The following is a 16,582-nucleotide window of genomic DNA, read 5'->3' on the forward strand; positions in this document are numbered from 1 at the left end:
TTTAAGACCCGATAAGGATTAGATGATTTTTTTTTAATGTCCTGATGCGTAAAACCTTAGAATTGACAATACTTTCTTTTTCACATGAGTAGATTGCTTTGAGTTAGAATATGGTTGATAAAACTTGCGATATCCATCCGTCCTTCCATGCGCCACCTAACCGCTTATCCTGGTCAGAGTCAATGGGAGCCTGAAGGTGGCGATCATGGGCGTTGCTAGAAGTTTTGGGCCCCCCTTTGACAAAATGTCACCTTTTGTTAAGTTTGCAAATTTATTATCGGGGTTTGACAGACTGTGTCGGTGATAGTTAATATTGGTTTCCTTAAAAGCAGAGATACTGACTAACTCTAACTTTGAGACCTTTCGGTGTTTTTTGAAAAATAGGCATCGATCGCTCGGACGTTGATTACTCGTCCTGGACGCCCGAGGGGCGTGCCCGCGTGAGCTGTTATTTGCGTGCGCGCCCCCCGAACGTGTTTACAGGCAGGAGTTTAAAGTGTATTCATGGTACGAGAAACCTGCGGCCCTTAGTAATCTGTCCACCAATGTAGCACTTAATATAGTGATGTAATTATAGCTGGGGAACAAGCCCGAAACGGAGTGTTTACGCGCTGCGAATAGGAATTAATCGTGTAACGGCGAAGTTCAGACCGTAAGGCTAGCTATGTATAGGTCCCTGTACTCGTTCCGCTCTCCGGAGCCGAACTCGCTCCACTTCGCTGTCGGCGAGACTTTCCTCATCCTGGAGAGGAGCAATCAGCACTGGTGGCTCGGCTCTCGCTGCAGTTCCGGCGAAACCGGCTACATCCCGGCGTCCTACATCGAGAGAATACAGGTGAAACGGGTCTTCTCGTAGTGTCAGTTCAAGAAAAAAGGGATTTTTGGTGGGCGATGTTAGACATCCATAAGGGAATGTGAGAGCCGCGACCCGGTTGAGTTGAACCGATTTCTTTTACGCCGGTATTGAATTTTGGTTCAGTGTTTCTGGACCTTGAGGTTTGGACTTTTTTCTGCACATCGGCGTGCGGTGTCGAAGTGTCCCGATGCTGTCCAATCCAATTCTGTCATTCAGTGCGCCGAAAAATAAAGTACATATGTACTGATCCGGACTTTTTTTGTGTCACCTGGTGAAAAACTCAGCTGGACGATGTCGTGCTTTACTGCGTTCGGGGACAGTGACGGGCCCAAAGCCGGCGGAAAACGAACCACCCATCATCATGGGCTGGCAGGGTAAAGCCATCCGGCACCATTTCTGTCCCAAGAATGACGTGGTTCAACTCCATAAATAATTATAATAGAATAACCATTTGTGACCAGCAAAGTGCACATATAATAAAACAATAAGCAAACTTATCAAGAATAAAATGCCGGTGGACTGATGTCATTCACTGGCGCAGTAAAATACAACTCGGCCCAATGTTTGACACAGATTCCATGTGTGAGCAAAGTCTGGCAAAGTTGTGCACGTCTCTGTTTCCCGAGTTACATGCATGACATGTGGAGACTGTCCCGCCCGCTCGCCCTTCTTTCCAAGTTGCGGATTAACGGATCAACATTTCGTTTTGCGGCGGCAGTGCTGCGTTTAAAGCGGTGTGGGTTTTATTTTTATTTTTTTAAATGTTTTTTGGTGTGTTGATGCAAGGACGCTGCACCTTTCCCCCGAGGCCTTCCTGGTTATTCCAGGCAGCCACCAAGGCCTAATTAGTCTGTTTATTCTTTGACTGTATCGCAGTTATATAATAATTAGATAGCTGGACATTTCTGATTATCGCTAAAGGTCGGATTTTTCATCTTCATTCAGCTGGGGCTTTATTGTCCTGCTGTCTCTATAGAAGTGTACTGTGCAACGTGGGCGAAACGGGGTTATATGTATATGAGCAAGGCAAGAGGCTTGAGCTTAAGACTGCAAACTATGCATAGTGCAAGTAAAAACAGAAGTGGAACAACACATGATACATACACTGGATATTTTAAGTACAAACAACCCAAGGAAGCATAGAGTAAAAAAATGCTGAATGGGAGATTAAATAAACCCCAAGCTTTAAGTATAGCAGCAAAAATTACCTATAGAGTAACGATAAATGACAATAAAGTGAGCAGTGCCAGTGGGGGAGGGAAATGGGTCCATTTTAGGCTCTGGCTGGTTGGGGAGGGTCTTGACAGCCCCTGGAACTAAGCTGTTCCAGAGTCTGGCAGAACTTGCTCAGATTCTCCAGTATATATCAGTGTTAATAAGGGGGTGGATAGTGTAGGCACTTGTCAGATGCTGTGAGAGTGTGGATCAGGCTGATATTAGTGCAAAGGGTTTTTAATCATTGTGTTTTGAACTAATTCCTTGGGTAAAGAATGAAATGATTTCATTCTTACTAATGAAATTAGGTGCTGTTAAGTTCATGTTGATTCTTGGACACAATATTTCACTAAAATATGCATCTACTTTTGTGCTGACAAGACTTTCTGGAAGTGCGTCGTGTGTTAATGTAAGATCAGGCAGTTTAATCAGCCATATTTGCTGAAATATTCTGATTGTATCGCTGATCTCCGTCATAACAACCTGGAGCAGGGATGTGCTTTCCTCATGATCTGTGCATGATATATACATGAAATAGCAGATGCTTTTATTCAAAGCGACATACATTTTTGTGAAAGCAGAGTCAGACATTCCCTGGAGGAAATGGGGGGCTAAGGGCCTCACTCAGGGGATCAAGAGTGAAATCACTTTGCCTCAGAGTTGTGGTACTTGAGTCTGGAGTTGAACTTGAGTCCGGTTTTGAGTCCACATATGAATAGAATCACTGCAGTTTTTACTTGGTCTTGACTCTGAACTGAACACTTGTGACTCGATAAACTTTCCTGTTTCCATAGATAATGCCTGCAGTCTGTAAGCGGCTCTAGACCACCCCCTGGTTTCTTATATTAGCGTTGATATTTTCCAACATTGTGCCCCCACCCACACAGTTAAATTACGTCGTCGTCATGTCTGGTTCCAGAACCAATTTTAAATGTGAGGAGTAGGATGCAGTCATGTTACACTGAACTTAATAATTACTACAGGATGCAGTGGAGGTGTGTTTCTGTCATCTTTGCTAAATCATTTATTTCTCAGTTGAGAATAATTATTTCTTAGTTGGTGGTCATTTAAAATAAATATTTGTAAATTTCTCTTCAATTTATGCTATTTGAATTCAGATTCATGGTATATAAATGAACTTGTTTTTCCAGAATTGGCTAGCCAGTTCCAGTAAGGGACTGAGATCTCGGATGCGTCCCTCCGTTGGACTCGATCTTGAATCAGACACACTCTGTCAAAGATGTCGTCTTGACTTGCACAGTGTTGTGTTTGGTTGACCCAGGTATCCTGACCCTCCGAGTCACACACTGTCAGGCTATACTTTCTCCCTCCTGCCTCTTTGGGTAATATTGCTCGAGTGCTTGTCCCTACGGTTGATGTATGTGCTCCGAGACCTATAAGGTCGTACGGCTGGGAGAAGGAAAAAAAAAAAGAATGATAAGGGGTTCAACCAATGCTGAGCTGTGGCTTTGGAGGGCTAATTCTTACAAGAAAATGGTGCACCGGTTCAGATGGAACCTGCAGTGGGCCGTGATGGGTCTCCCATTGATCCTGTGCAGAGAAGGTAGAGGAATATTTTATTTAATCTTAGAAAGTCCCTCATGGAGTGGGACTTTAATCAGACTGTGTAATTTGGGAACTTTATTAAGTAGTCTGACTCTTTCTGTGAGTGTTTAAGTGTACTTGAATGTATTTTGTGGTGAATTCGAGTGTCCCGGCTAAAGTGAGGCTAAATTTCACTTAGGGGAGTTCTTGTCTAGACACTCAGCCCCCGGAGAGCTCTGTCAGTGCCTCTTCAGCCGGGGATCCCCTGCAGCACGTTCCCTGTTGTTAGGCAGCAGAACGAGGCCATTAACACAGAGTGTGGCTGTCCGTTTTGGGGGGGCCTTTTTTATGGGGTTGCCGAGGAGCAGCACCGATCTAAGGCCGTAGCTGCTGCTCGTGACTGACATCTCCGTCATTCTCAAGCAAAACAAAGTATGGATGGTTGCCTGGTCTCCACTGCAAACCATCTCCAGCTGTGTTAATTACTAGAGCTACTGATATTGTTTCCCTTCCATCTAGCATCCACAGAGATATTTAAAACAACGTTAAGATGATTTTGCCCTCAGGTCATGCGTTCGCTGGTCTTCATTATCTCTGCTGCCCAAAGGAATGTGTCAGGCTACTTGCTGGGGGGGGGTGGGGTGGCGGAGTTTGCTCCTCATGCTGTCAAAAAGCACTGCATACGGGCCTTCACATTTTTCCATTTTTTTTTTGCCAGTTCATCCATCTATCTGTCTTTTCCATCACTGTTTCTGCACCACAGGGCTGTGGTGTCACCCCACTTATAATCTGCGTGAATGTAGCTGTGCTAAATTGTCTGCATGCAGGCGAATCAGATCACAGCTCAGACATCGAAGCCGTCGAATCCACCGCTTCGTAACTGCTGAGAAGCGGCTTATTAAGGTCTCGTCAGCTGGTTTCCTTTTCACAGGATTACACCGAAGCCAGATTTATTTTTCTGTGACCAGTCATTTTTTTTTTTTTTTTTTTAATCGCGCGTGCTGACTTTCTGTTGCTGCAGCAGAATTACATCCTTCCTCTCGCCCTCGTTCGTTCCTGCTCAGGCCCCCGAACAGGATGAAGTTCTGCAGTCGATTGACCGGGCGATTGAAGGCATCCATAACAGGGCCATGAAAAGCGGGGGCAAGTACAACCTGGAGCAGAGAGAGGTGCTACAGTGAGTACCTTGCTCACTCAGGCCTTTGAGTAAAGCTCCTTTGAACCGTTAGATCCGGGCCGTCAGAGCGAGCGGCTGTAGCTTCTTAATGGATCCCTTCGTGCCAGAGCAGCTACAGTCTCTCTGTGGGATGAGAACGGCTGCTTTTGCCCTTGAGTCCTTCATGTAAATGGAGACACGTGGTTCCCTGTGGTGGCCCTGAAGTTCCTTAATATCTCTTTAGTTGTAAGTGGTCTCTCTCTCTGTCCTTTGCTGTAGGTTCCTATGTATAACTGCAAGGTTATTGTCTCTGTGTCTTATTTTCTTCCTTTCTGATTAGCGAATAGCTGCTTTGGTCTTGACTCCCTTGATTTAATACAGCTACGTAGGATGACCCCTGTCCTCCTCCGTCTCAGGAAATTGATCCATCACAGGAAGGAGATTCTCTCCCGTCGGAGCCCGACTCCGGCTAACCACAAGCAGGGCCTGCCAACATCCACCAGTGACCTTTTCTTGGGCCAAACCTCCCAGCCTCCAAATGGGCTGACCCGCTCATATGGGCGCCAGGCCAGTGAGCCGATGTCAGAGAGCCCTGAGAGTATACAGGGAGAACAGGGATTGTACGAGGTACTGCAGACTGTTAATAAATTGATGTAGAATGATTTATTCCTCATACATTGCTTGTCATCTCACGTTTTACAGTGTTTTAGGTATCGAAAGTTTTACCCTTTTTCGTATTGGATACCTTTATCCAATGCAATGTTCATTTTTAAGAAAGCGGAGCCAGGTAGTCCCTGTAGCACTGGAAGGTTTTGCTCAGGGGCCCCACAGCCAAATCTCTGTGCCAAACCTGGGATTCAAACTAGCGACCTTCTGATCACAGGCAAAGCAGTCTAACCCACTGAGCCACATTGCACCCCTTAGCTTTTGTCAGATAGGCTGAACGTGCGTATCTCTGTCCCCTGGCAGGTTCCACCTCAGCCTCGGCGTGCGGCCCCCATTACCCCACCCCCCCCTGAGAAGCGCAGAGGTGTCCGGAGAGCAGGTAGGCGTCCCTCCGCCCCCAGTGGCCTATACTAGTCCTTAAAGCGACTTCACTGTCTGAACCTGGATTGTCTAACTCACCGTCGCAGCTGAGCTAATGCACTGTCTGTCTTTGCAGTAATGGTTCTATTTACGGCCTAAGTCCGTAAAAGGGGCCAAGCTATTGTCTGACTCTGTGTTTGCTGTAATTAACTGTCTAGCCATGTCTTAACTGTGTTATTTGCTGTCTGGCCCTTTGTCGAAGTCGTATTTATTAACTCAACAAAAGCTGTTTGTTTAATTTGACGAGCGTATCGCGTCTCCTCTGCTCTGATTCTCTAGTCTGTTCAGACTCATGACATCACATCCTGTTGTTCCTGTCCCTCATCAGTGTAGCTTTACACCTTCTCCGAGTGTCTTCTCTCACCTTCTGTGGGTGTAACTCTCTAAGTCTCCTCTGAATTTATGCTCTCACCTTCAGCGGGTGCAGCTTTACCCCTCCTTTTAAGTATCTCCCTGTGCTTCCTCTATGTGTTTCGCTAGACAAGTGCTTCCCAATGGAAGGGAGCAATAATGTGGTCTGTCTGGGGGGGTCCCCAAGAATTGTGCTGGGAAACACTGCCCTGGAACTTACCTACTTCTTTGTTTCACACCTGTCTCTTTTGCACACAAGCTGCTGTTGATGTGATTGTTCAGCTCTGAAAACAAGAGCTGTGCTTTCCATAGTAACTCCTGACCTTCATCCTACCCCTGCACTCTGCTTCTCTCTCTCTCTCTCTCTCTCTCTCTCTCTCTCTCTCTCTCTCTCTCTCTCTCTCTCTCTCTCTCTCTCTCTCTCTCTCTCTCTCGCACTGCAGCAGAGGTTCCCTCCAGGACTTCCTCCATGGTGGCTGGCTCCGCCCCTCCTGCCAGTGTCGGCCCGTCCTCCTGTGGAAGCTCTGTGTCACTGGACTCCAGCTCCTGTCACTCAGGCATATCCTCGGACGTCAGCCTGCCCAGTGTGGCCAGCAGCACGCCTCCCCCAGTGCCCAGCCGTGTGAAAGTCTCGGCCCCGCCCCCCCCTGCCCATACCACTCCCGAGTTCTCCCCTCCCTCATCTCAACCCTCTCTCCCGAAAAAGGGTCACGCGCCTCAGCCCCCTGGCTCCTCCGTGTCCAGCATTCAGGAGCAGCCCCAGTTGGCCTGCCCTGCAGACCAGGCACCTGAGTCCATCTGCCCCTCAGGGAGTCCAACCAATGGAATCCACGTTCCCATGACGATGGGGGCGGAGCTGATAGAGCTAGTGCGCAAGAACACAAGTCTCAGTTACGAACTGTCACGCGTCGCTGTGGGTGTGGTCGTGGGCCACCTACAGAGTGCAATCCCACAAGCTGCCCCAGCCCTGGAGAAAGTCCTCCTCTCACTGGTGGAGAGCAAGGTCAGTGGGCGGAGCTGGTTTGGGAATCCTCCTGTCATTGGTGGTCGGCGGTGTCCATAGCTTGGTCTTCTATTTCCTGGTTGTGCACTGCTACCTAAGATGATGACAATTAAAATGAGCATTTAATTTTACCTGTTAATTCAAACGCGACTGACCCCACACCCTAGATGCTTCTTAATAAGTGTCAGTCCTACTAGTGTGATCTTTAGCTTGTTTCTAAAGGAGGGAAGTCGCCTGTCAAGGGCCGACGAAGCGAGATTCTACTTATGACAAGGGAGTGACTCCTGAATGCTCCGTATGGGGGAATAGGTGATGGGCTGCTGAATTAGATGATTTGCGGCGGCATGTTTGGGCTGCTGTAAAAGCCGTTCCGTATCGGCCATTTACTAGTATAGCGTTCACATAAATATTGGTATTGTCACACTACTTAACACTGCACCAGCACTGACTGGACGGTGACCCAGACCCCTTTAACCAATGTAATCTTCGGGAAAATGTCTTTACACTGTTTTGCGGGGTCTGACGACTTCAGTCCCTCGGGGGGGAATATTTCGTATTCGGCTGCCTCATGTCAACATTTAATGCTGCTGAGTTTCATGTTTCCTTATGATTATTTCACAAGGTTGCTGGGCTCAAATTAGAGCTGCACCAGTCATATATACGGGATCGGTATTGGCACCGTTCTGTACCTAATTAGACGTATCGGGTATCGGCCATGTGTGACCGATCCATGTCCAATACTTACTGCTTTAGTTTTTGGGAGTCTGTAAAAAGTTCCTATTTCTTGTTAACTCAATCTGTACAATAAATTGCACAGTTGCTCTTGCCGGTTTTTAGATGTTTTTTTGTGGCATTCAAGCTGAATTCTAATGCTGCCACTCAGTTTTTTCTTGCCACTCAGTGGGTGTGAGCGCCGTGACTTCTGTCTGCTGTGACGTCATGTGCATACCCTTCGCAGTACAAGTGTAAGAAAGTCAGATAACAGGGTGGTGATCTAGAAGTATTTCATGCTTTTAGCAACAACTAGTAGGACAGTGATTTGCAACTTTGTAAAAACAAAGTTTTGAGAGTTTTGGAAGCACCGTGTCTTGCAAATTCTACGATAAAACGCGGGTAATATATAGAAAAAGCAGTGGATGATTTGGGAGTCGCTGGCTTGGGCTATTTTGCGCACTTGCTTCAGCTGCTGATACACAAGAGAGCTGTTATGGCAATGAAGTGTAAGTGATGCTGTTGCCAGTGAGAGAGAAATTGTGGGGCATTTTAAGCATTTGTCCATCCTTGGAAGATATTTAAACTGGACGATAAATGCCTCAAAAACGCTTAAAACGATGTACAAACAAGGTGGAACAGCACGTTATGTATGTTTCTAGTAGCCTAATTAACAGCTTTTTTGGCATACATTTTTTTTTTTCATTTGTATTTACGAATTTAAAAAAAGAGCTCAGGAATCGGGTTGGTTCTCTTATCGCCCGATACCCTCTTCAGGTATGGGCCTGAAAAAGTGGGATTGGTGCCTCCTGTTACTCAGATCCACAGGCTGCTTTTCACATTCGGCAGTTATGAGGGTTAGTTTGATGGTTCTCCAGTATTACCCCGGGCCGTGGGATGCTGGGGGGCGGTTTAGGGGAGGATATGGTAAATTTTCAAAAATAAGCCATGCCTTTCTCCTGAAATGTTCCACCTCCGCCCTGCAGGACCTGGGCATGGAGTTGCCACGGGGCCAGCTGTGCCACGACGAGCAGAGGCTGGAGGTGATCTTTGCCGACCTGGCCCGGCACCGCGAGGATGCCCAACAGCGCAGCTGGGCTCTGTACGAGGACCACGCCCTCATCGCCTGCTACCTGGAGGAACTCCTGCAGATACTGGTGGGAGAGCACGTGCACTGCACATATGCCGTCAGCTATTAATTAATAATCCTATCAAAGACTAAAGGTCTTTTTCTGAAAATTAACTCCAAAACTGCTGAAGTAGTTCCCCACACATGAGTGTGCTGGTTGGCTGTTTAGCTTTGATTTTTCTACCTATTTCATTGTAAATCAGAGTGGGATTGAGGTCTGGTGAGTGTACAGGACATTTAATCGCGTTCCTTCATTTCTTCTTCAGATAGGTTGGACAGGGTATATACATACATCGTTTCCACCAACATGAAGGCAGGGCTGGTGCTGGTGCTGGTTCTGGGCTGGTTCTCATTTGATGCCTTTTAAGAACCTGCCTACGTTTCCACTGGTCTCAACAAAGAACCAAAAGAAAGCGTTACATAGGCAGAAGTGAGAGTAAAGTAAAGGTTCATATGAATTCTGTTTTTTGGATTTATTTTGATCTGTTTTGGATTTTTTCATAAGCCACCAAACCATAAATAAATAAGAACCTTTAAGGAGACAAACATCTCATAGTTTTCACAGTGACTCATGGCAGTTTTTCCTCTCTTGCCTGTGATAAATTTTGTCTCCTTAACGGCTGTATTTCTCCCCATTCTGTGAGGTAAGTTTGTTCTCACTCGCTGTTTTACTGCTGACCTATTAAGGATTAGTCTTCTAAGCTTTGAACTTTGCTGTCCGCCTCATGATCTCTTTGTCACTCGAGTGCAATATTGTATTTTTGGACCTGCAATATGTTTATAATTTATCATTAAATCTGGCCAGCAGATCAGACTTTCGTTTTCCACAGAAGAAAAAAAAATATGCAACTTTGATTGAGTGCTTATTAGCGGAATAATCAGTCAATTGGTTGTCAATCATATTTTTTGCAAATTCCGAGACCAGCTTTTCTGTGATGCCATGCTGGAGCCATATTTCCTGGTTCAGTGCCAATTTTTTTTGCGGTGAATGTACGGAAACTTCCGGATTGGGACCAGCCTAGCACTGGCTCCTCCAGCACTTCGGTGGAAACGGTGTAACAGTGAGCCCATTGTTCAGAATTTAACCAGAAATGCAAAATTATTGGATGTCTAAAGTTTTTTGTCTGGCAGTGTACGCACGCACACACACACACACACACACACACTCACATACATATATATGCACACATTGTATTCATATCTTTCTGGGGATTGGCCATTCATTTCTATGGGACATATTCAATGCAGGGTCGCGTTAATAATGGAACCTTAACCATAAGTAATCAAGCGAAATACAAGACACACACACGCCATGCCTGTAGGCTGCCCCCCTTCCCACTGTGTGGTGTTGCAGTCTAATCATGTAACAGCGACATTCACTGGAATCCCTCTGCCATCCTCCCCAGACGGATGCCGACCCAGAGGTGTGCCGGCGCATGTGCAGAGCCAACCAGTTTGAACCTGTGATGTCCATCGTCACTTATTACCAGATGGTACGCCTGACGCTGAAGCCCCACCCACGAAGGCATGCCTGTAAACACAGGCCCACTGTAAACACAGGCCTGCATTTCTTCAGCATGCCGGGGGCCGAGTCCCCACTCTGGCGCGTCGGTGTCACAGCATGCTGGTATCAGGCTACTGCGTTGGGCATGCAACTATGTGGCTACCAACTATGTAGATTTTATGCAGAAGTTTAAACGATCCTTTCCCCAGGAATATCTTAATGGATGTTACTACCAGCTTTATAATCAAATTCAGGTTAAAAGTTAAATGTTATTTAGTTAAGAATACCTTAAATTTTACATTCAGAAAGCATCAGATGTGTATATTCTTTAGTTAGGTTTAGTTTACGTGCTGTAGTTTATGTAGCACGTAAGTGTACCTAAGCTTAAATAGTCCTAGATCAGTGATTTTTCAGGTGTTGTTCTTGGTGACAGTGGCTAAGCTAATTTTGTTTGACTCTACAGGTGAGCTTTCCCTTCCTCCCCTGTCCCATGTTTGACTCTGTTCTACCTTACTGTGTGGTTCTACCGGTTAGAACCCTGTGATCCGAATGTTCCTGTATCAAATCCCAGGGTTGACAGAGTGATGCTGCCAAAAAGCTCTTGGCCAAGGCCCTTAACTCCAGCTGCTTCTGGGGTGCCGGAGACTGGCTGACTTTGTGCTCTAAGCCCTAAACCTGCTCGCACCTGTATAGATATGTGTGTGTGTGCCGCATGCAGAGCGAGATGTCATGTGTGAAACATCAGAACCAGGTTTATTGGCAAGTATGTTCACATATACTCAGGGATTATATATCCTGTTGCTAGTGTCTCATAAAGCAGATGCACATTTTAGATAAGACAATGGTCACTTAGTCTGGTTGATGTATAGGACATGCATGCATGGTTGATAAGGGCGAGAAGTACAGGAGTGCAGTGTAGGAATAAATATTGGGAATCTACTGATCTACTTTTTTGTTACCCAGAGCCAGTCTGACCCATTCAATATTTCTGTCGAATTTTTAATTTTATTTCTCTTCCCAATCTTTTAATAAGTATTTAAATATACGAACACATACAGTAGGCGTTGGTGCCTTCTTTGTCTGACTAAGCCTCAAGATTTCACAGTATTTCCTAATGATATTTCGGAAACTGCATTCCGGATGGCATTCCGAACATTTCAAGTAGCTCTTGGGCCACTTTCTTTCCCAAAATTAAAGAATTTCCACTTTGCTGATATCTTGAGTTTGCAGTTTCCAGCCATGTGCCCCAGGCATATCGCGGTGTGTGAAGGAACCTAACAGTTTGCGCCAATGATGTAAATCTGGCTGACTATTTAAGTGGTTCAGGCTGCTGGACTGGGCTACAGTAGCCAATACCAGTCAGTTATAGAAATGCCTGGATCCAGCCTGATTCTGGTCGTTATCGACTTGGGATGTCAGTGATAAATACAAAATGTACAGTAGTTTAGTGAGGGCGGTGTGGTAACAGGAGGGAACAGCTAAGCCAGGGCATTTGGGGAAATAAGCAGTTCTTGTACCCAATTTTGCTGCAGGGCTGGATAAAGTCGTGCTGTTACTCTCTGTACTGCCTGACTCTCCTGACTGACTCCCGGCGTTTGGCAGGAACACCGCGTCACCCTGCGCCTGCTGCTGCTTAAGGTGTTCGGCGCCATGTGCAGCCTGGACGCCGCCCTGGTCTCCGCCCTCCTGAACTCGGTGCTACCCATGGAGCTGGCCCGGGACCTGCAGACCAACACCCAGGGTGAGCGTCGCACGGGCACCACCTGTCAGTTAGCGCATTGGCATCGGTCTGCTGTGTCAGTCTTGGTAGATGCCGACATTTACACTTCAGTCAATGTTCAGAGTTAGCAGAACAGATGCTTTTCCTCAGTGTCCGTCTACGCTGATGTATTTAAAAGTGCTAATTTAGCTTAAAACCTCCGGAGATAAACTCTGGTAAGCAGGTGTGTGTTTCTGACTGGTAGTGTTTTTGATACAGTTGGAGGCTGTATGAGGTTATGATATTTTCAGACTTGCTAGCGGGCAGTTGAGGTTTACAGCAGAGACCGCAAAGGTCAGACAGTTTAATATAAAAGTATCACTCATCTCTTTCACATGTTCTTCTTCTGTCTTCTCTTCTCTTGCCTGTGTCTCTCTACAGAGCATCAGAAGATGTGCTACTCCGCCCTGGTGCTCTCCATGATCTTCTCAATGGGGGAGCAAGTCCCCTTCCATCACTATGGTATCCTGGGGCTTCACGCCTCAACTGGGGGTGGGGGGGGGGGGGGGCGGTCCTGTTCCGGGAGCTGTGAAGCTCTGGATGGCAGTGATGTTGCCGTTTGGGTTTAACGACTGTCTGAAATAGCCTTTGTCTCTGTGTCTCCTCAAAGACCAGCTAAATGGGAATTTCGTGCAGTTCCTCATGGAGGTCATCGAGGACGGGCTGCCGTCTGATGCCACGGAGCAGCTGCCCGACCTCTTTGTTAACCTGCTGCTAGCCTTCAACCTGCACTTCACAGGTGTGTGTGTGTGTGTGTGTGTGTGTGTGTGTGTGTGTGTGTGTGTGTGTGTGTGTGTGTGTGTGTGTGTGTGTGTGTGTGTGTGTGTGTGTGTGTGTGTGTGTGTGTGTGTGTGTGTGTGTGTGTGTGTGTGGGTCATACATATATGTATTTACAGTACTGTGCAAAAGTCTTAGACAGTCCAAACAAATGTTTAAAGCTGTTTATCTGGGTAGATAGTGTACTTTGGCTTAGAACAAAAAACACAATTTAACATTAGAACATGTGCAAATTAAGAGTAACACAATATCCAGTTGGATGGCTAGATGAACACCGCTTCAGTTCCCAAACTTCTCCTCAGGGGCACTTCAGCCGTTCCATGATTTTGTTAAATTTCACCAACAGCTCAATTAAATAATTAAATATATCGGTTTAAAAAGTCAGTGACAGATTGACCAGCTGTATGGTGTGCTAGTGGCCAAGTCAAAAAATACATGGCTGCACTGGACGGTCGCTGCAAATACTAGGATGATTTTTGCAGAGGTTCTGAAATGGCTAAGCTGACACACTTTGACAGGCATAATATCATAGTTTTACACCAACACGAGGACAATCAAAACATTATTAACAGCGTGAGCGTGCATGCGTGACTGTAAGCAGCCCAATTCGTCTCCAGGGTGGCACTCCGCTTGTCTGTCATCCGATGAGCACCCAGAGAGTTAAATTAAAATTCTATGTCATGTTTATTTTAGTCTGAGCTACATTTTGCTTGTGGATTTACTAGTGGCCTCTGTGTGGAGGGTTAGGGGGAGGTGAGGTGCTGCTGAAGTCAGCGCGGGGCCCGTGGGACACATGCTGAGGTGTTTCCCTCCTACTCCAGTGCCCGACAGCAACATTGTCATGCAGACGCTCATAAGGAGACACAACGCCAAGACCCTGACGGAGAAGGTGCTTCTGCTCCTCAACCGGGGAGGTGAGGCGGCACCGTCCTACTCAAGTGTGTGTCTGTCTGTGAGTTTTGTTATCTGTATGGGTAAGTCTGTTTGTCTCTCATTTGTTTTGTTACGAGCCAGCTGTCCAGTGATGTGGATTCAGAGGGAGGAGTCATCCGTGTGTATGTGTGTGTGTGTGTGTGTGTGTGTGTGTGTGTGTGTGTGTGTGTGTGTGATTTTGAAGAAGGAGAAACTCCAGTTCATGAAATTCTGTGACTACAATCAAAATACTAAAAATGCCAAAAATCTTGTATTTAGTTTGGTTACTCATGGTTAAGGTTAGGGCTGGGTTGGGGTTAAGATGGTCATTGTTGGGATTAGGGTTATGCCTATGGAAATGAATGGACCGTCCCCACAAAAGTATGAATACAAAGTGTGTGTGTGTGTGCGTGCGGTGCTCTATTGAGTGTAAAGACGCAGTGTGCTGCGCTCTCACCAGATGACCCTGTGTGCATGTTCACACACGAGCCTCCCGCCCCCAATGCCGTGCTCAAGTTCCTGCAGGACGTCTTCGCCAGTCGTGATTCCGGCCACATATTCTACCGGACTGACATGATGGTGATGATCGACATCATCGTGCGACAGATCTCGGACCTCTCCCCCGGGGACAAGGTGAGACGGTGTGCAGTGTCCGGGGTCAGCACAGTGATGTCACTGTTGGGTCCTTGAGTAAGGCCCCTAACCCCCGATTGCTCCACGGGCTGGCTAACCCTGATTTCTTGAAAATGTGCTTTGAATAATTTAAAAAATGTTTTTATTTTATTTTAAATAAAGGTTTCTTTCCCTAAATTCAGAGTCCCACAGCAGAGCTCCTCATGGGATCCCAGCTTCGTGGTCTGGGTAGTTCCTTAACCACTCTATTTTTAGGCTCAGCGCCTCTCAGTTCTGGCTTTGGAGTAACAGCTCAGTGTTTGACAGCCACCCTGTCACTGGCTGGCTAGCGCTTGTCATTCTCCCAAGGAGATGCGGGACGTGTGTTTTAGGCAAACTGGCAACTCGAAAGTGTTGAAAATGTCCTGCAGTGGACTGCCATCCTGTCCAGGGTGTCCTCTGCCCTGTGCATTTTGGGACAGGCTCCCTGCAACCCTGTATTGAATAAATTACCTGTAGATGGAAGGATGTTCATTACGCATTTGTTTTTAATTGAAGAAAATTAAATAGAAGTTTTTGTCTTTAAAAATTCCCCGTTTTTTCTCCCGTTCCAACCCTGCACTGCCAGCTGAGAATGGAGTACCTCAGTCTCATGCATGCCGTCATCCGCTCCACGGACTACCTGGAACACCGCCACCGACTGCCTGACCTGCAGAGGGCGCTGGCGCGCATCCTAGAGGAAGGAGAGGGGGAGGGGGATGTCTCTCAGGGCGGAGATGCAGCCAGAAAGATGGACAAGCTGATAGTACAGGAGATGTATCGGGAGTTTCCTCAGATCTGTCTACAGCAGCAGGACGAGGCCTTAAGGGAATAAGCTTTCCTCTGGCTGTCCTGTCCGTCTGCTTCTGTCTCTTAAACTTTCTGTTTCAGTAAGCGTACCTTTTAATTTTTAACCAGTAGGCCTTATCAGTTGGCTTCAACCAGTATGAACTGGTTCTGCATGCTCACTAGTTGAACTATTCGTATCAGTTGCCAATAGACTATAACTGACTTCTGACAATGACCTGTTGGCTCTCCAAAATCCTGCTCGAGTCCAGCTGAAATATTTTACTGGGATATGTTATTGGGATTTTCTTTTTTTCTGTTTGTTTGCATCCGTCTCTCAGTCTGTACCAGTCCGTCTGCTGGTGTTCAGGAAGGTGCTGCTGGACTCCTAGTATTATATCCCAGTATTTGCTAAGTGTTCATGCCCCGGGAATAACTAGACATGTGCTGTTAAACAGCACACCCACGTACAGGCAGGCGCTCACTAATATACACAGTGCATACCACCAGACACACTCGTTATCTGCAACATCGGTCTCGCACAATGCACATTTATATCACAAATTCTAACACTCCCAACACGCAAATAGACATGGTCCAACTCATACGTACATGCTCAGTACTGGTGTTGACAAACTATAACCACTATACGGTCTTATTTATACCGTAACACACATACTCCCAACATGAGACATGCTAATCCATGTGTTCTTGGATGAATGACAGAAGACTCTGATGTATCCATACAATAATGTGAGAAGTTACAGCAGTATATTTTGCTTTACTAAATATAGGTCTCACATTTGAACTAACCAATGTTCTTTTCCCGAAGAGTTTTAAGGGTCTTTTGAATGGGGGAAAATGTTGACAGAGTGTATTTTCGTAAATAATGCTAAAATAATAAAACTGGAAAATTGTTCTCATGGGTGTCATGATACCAGCACGGATTGCTCTCCGTTTTTATTTGCGTTTGGTCTTGCAGCTTGAACAGACACATTTTCTTAAGCTCTGAAATATCGGTTCAAGTCGCATAATGTAGGTGTGCATAAAAAATGAAGATGATTGTTTCAAACTGTTCTGTTTTTCAATGTGTCCAATTTCCGCAGAAAACGTCCAGAGGGCAGTGATCAGGTTTGTCCCA

General features: G+C 46.3%; 1 protein-coding gene across 2 annotated transcripts; it reads left to right on the forward strand.

Moving 5' to 3' along the window:
• Positions 1–442: 442 nt before the first annotated feature.
• On the forward strand, positions 443–16,360 carry LOC125747538 (NCK-interacting protein with SH3 domain-like). Of its 2 annotated transcripts, none has more exons than XM_049022882.1 (13): positions 443–835; positions 4,681–4,793; positions 5,189–5,399; positions 5,742–5,817; positions 6,656–7,212; positions 8,910–9,080; positions 10,459–10,545; positions 12,159–12,297; positions 12,697–12,777; positions 12,926–13,054; positions 13,914–14,006; positions 14,465–14,637; positions 15,245–16,360. In XM_049022882.1, exons 1-13 carry the CDS (start codon positions 665–667, stop codon positions 15,488–15,490), a joined length of 2,247 nt encoding a protein of 748 aa, XP_048878839.1. In that variant the 5' UTR covers positions 443–664; the 3' UTR covers positions 15,491–16,360. The 2 variants fall into 2 exon arrangements, with proteins under 2 accessions (XP_048878839.1, XP_048878838.1); XM_049022881.1 differs by having other exon boundaries at positions 444–835; positions 6,653–7,212.
• The last annotated feature ends 222 nt before the right edge of the window (positions 16,361–16,582 follow it).

The sequence above is a fragment of the Brienomyrus brachyistius genome, chromosome 8, assembly GCF_023856365.1.
Source record: "Brienomyrus brachyistius isolate T26 chromosome 8, BBRACH_0.4, whole genome shotgun sequence".
In the NCBI taxonomy this organism is placed as follows: Eukaryota; Metazoa; Chordata; class Actinopteri; order Osteoglossiformes; family Mormyridae; genus Brienomyrus; species Brienomyrus brachyistius.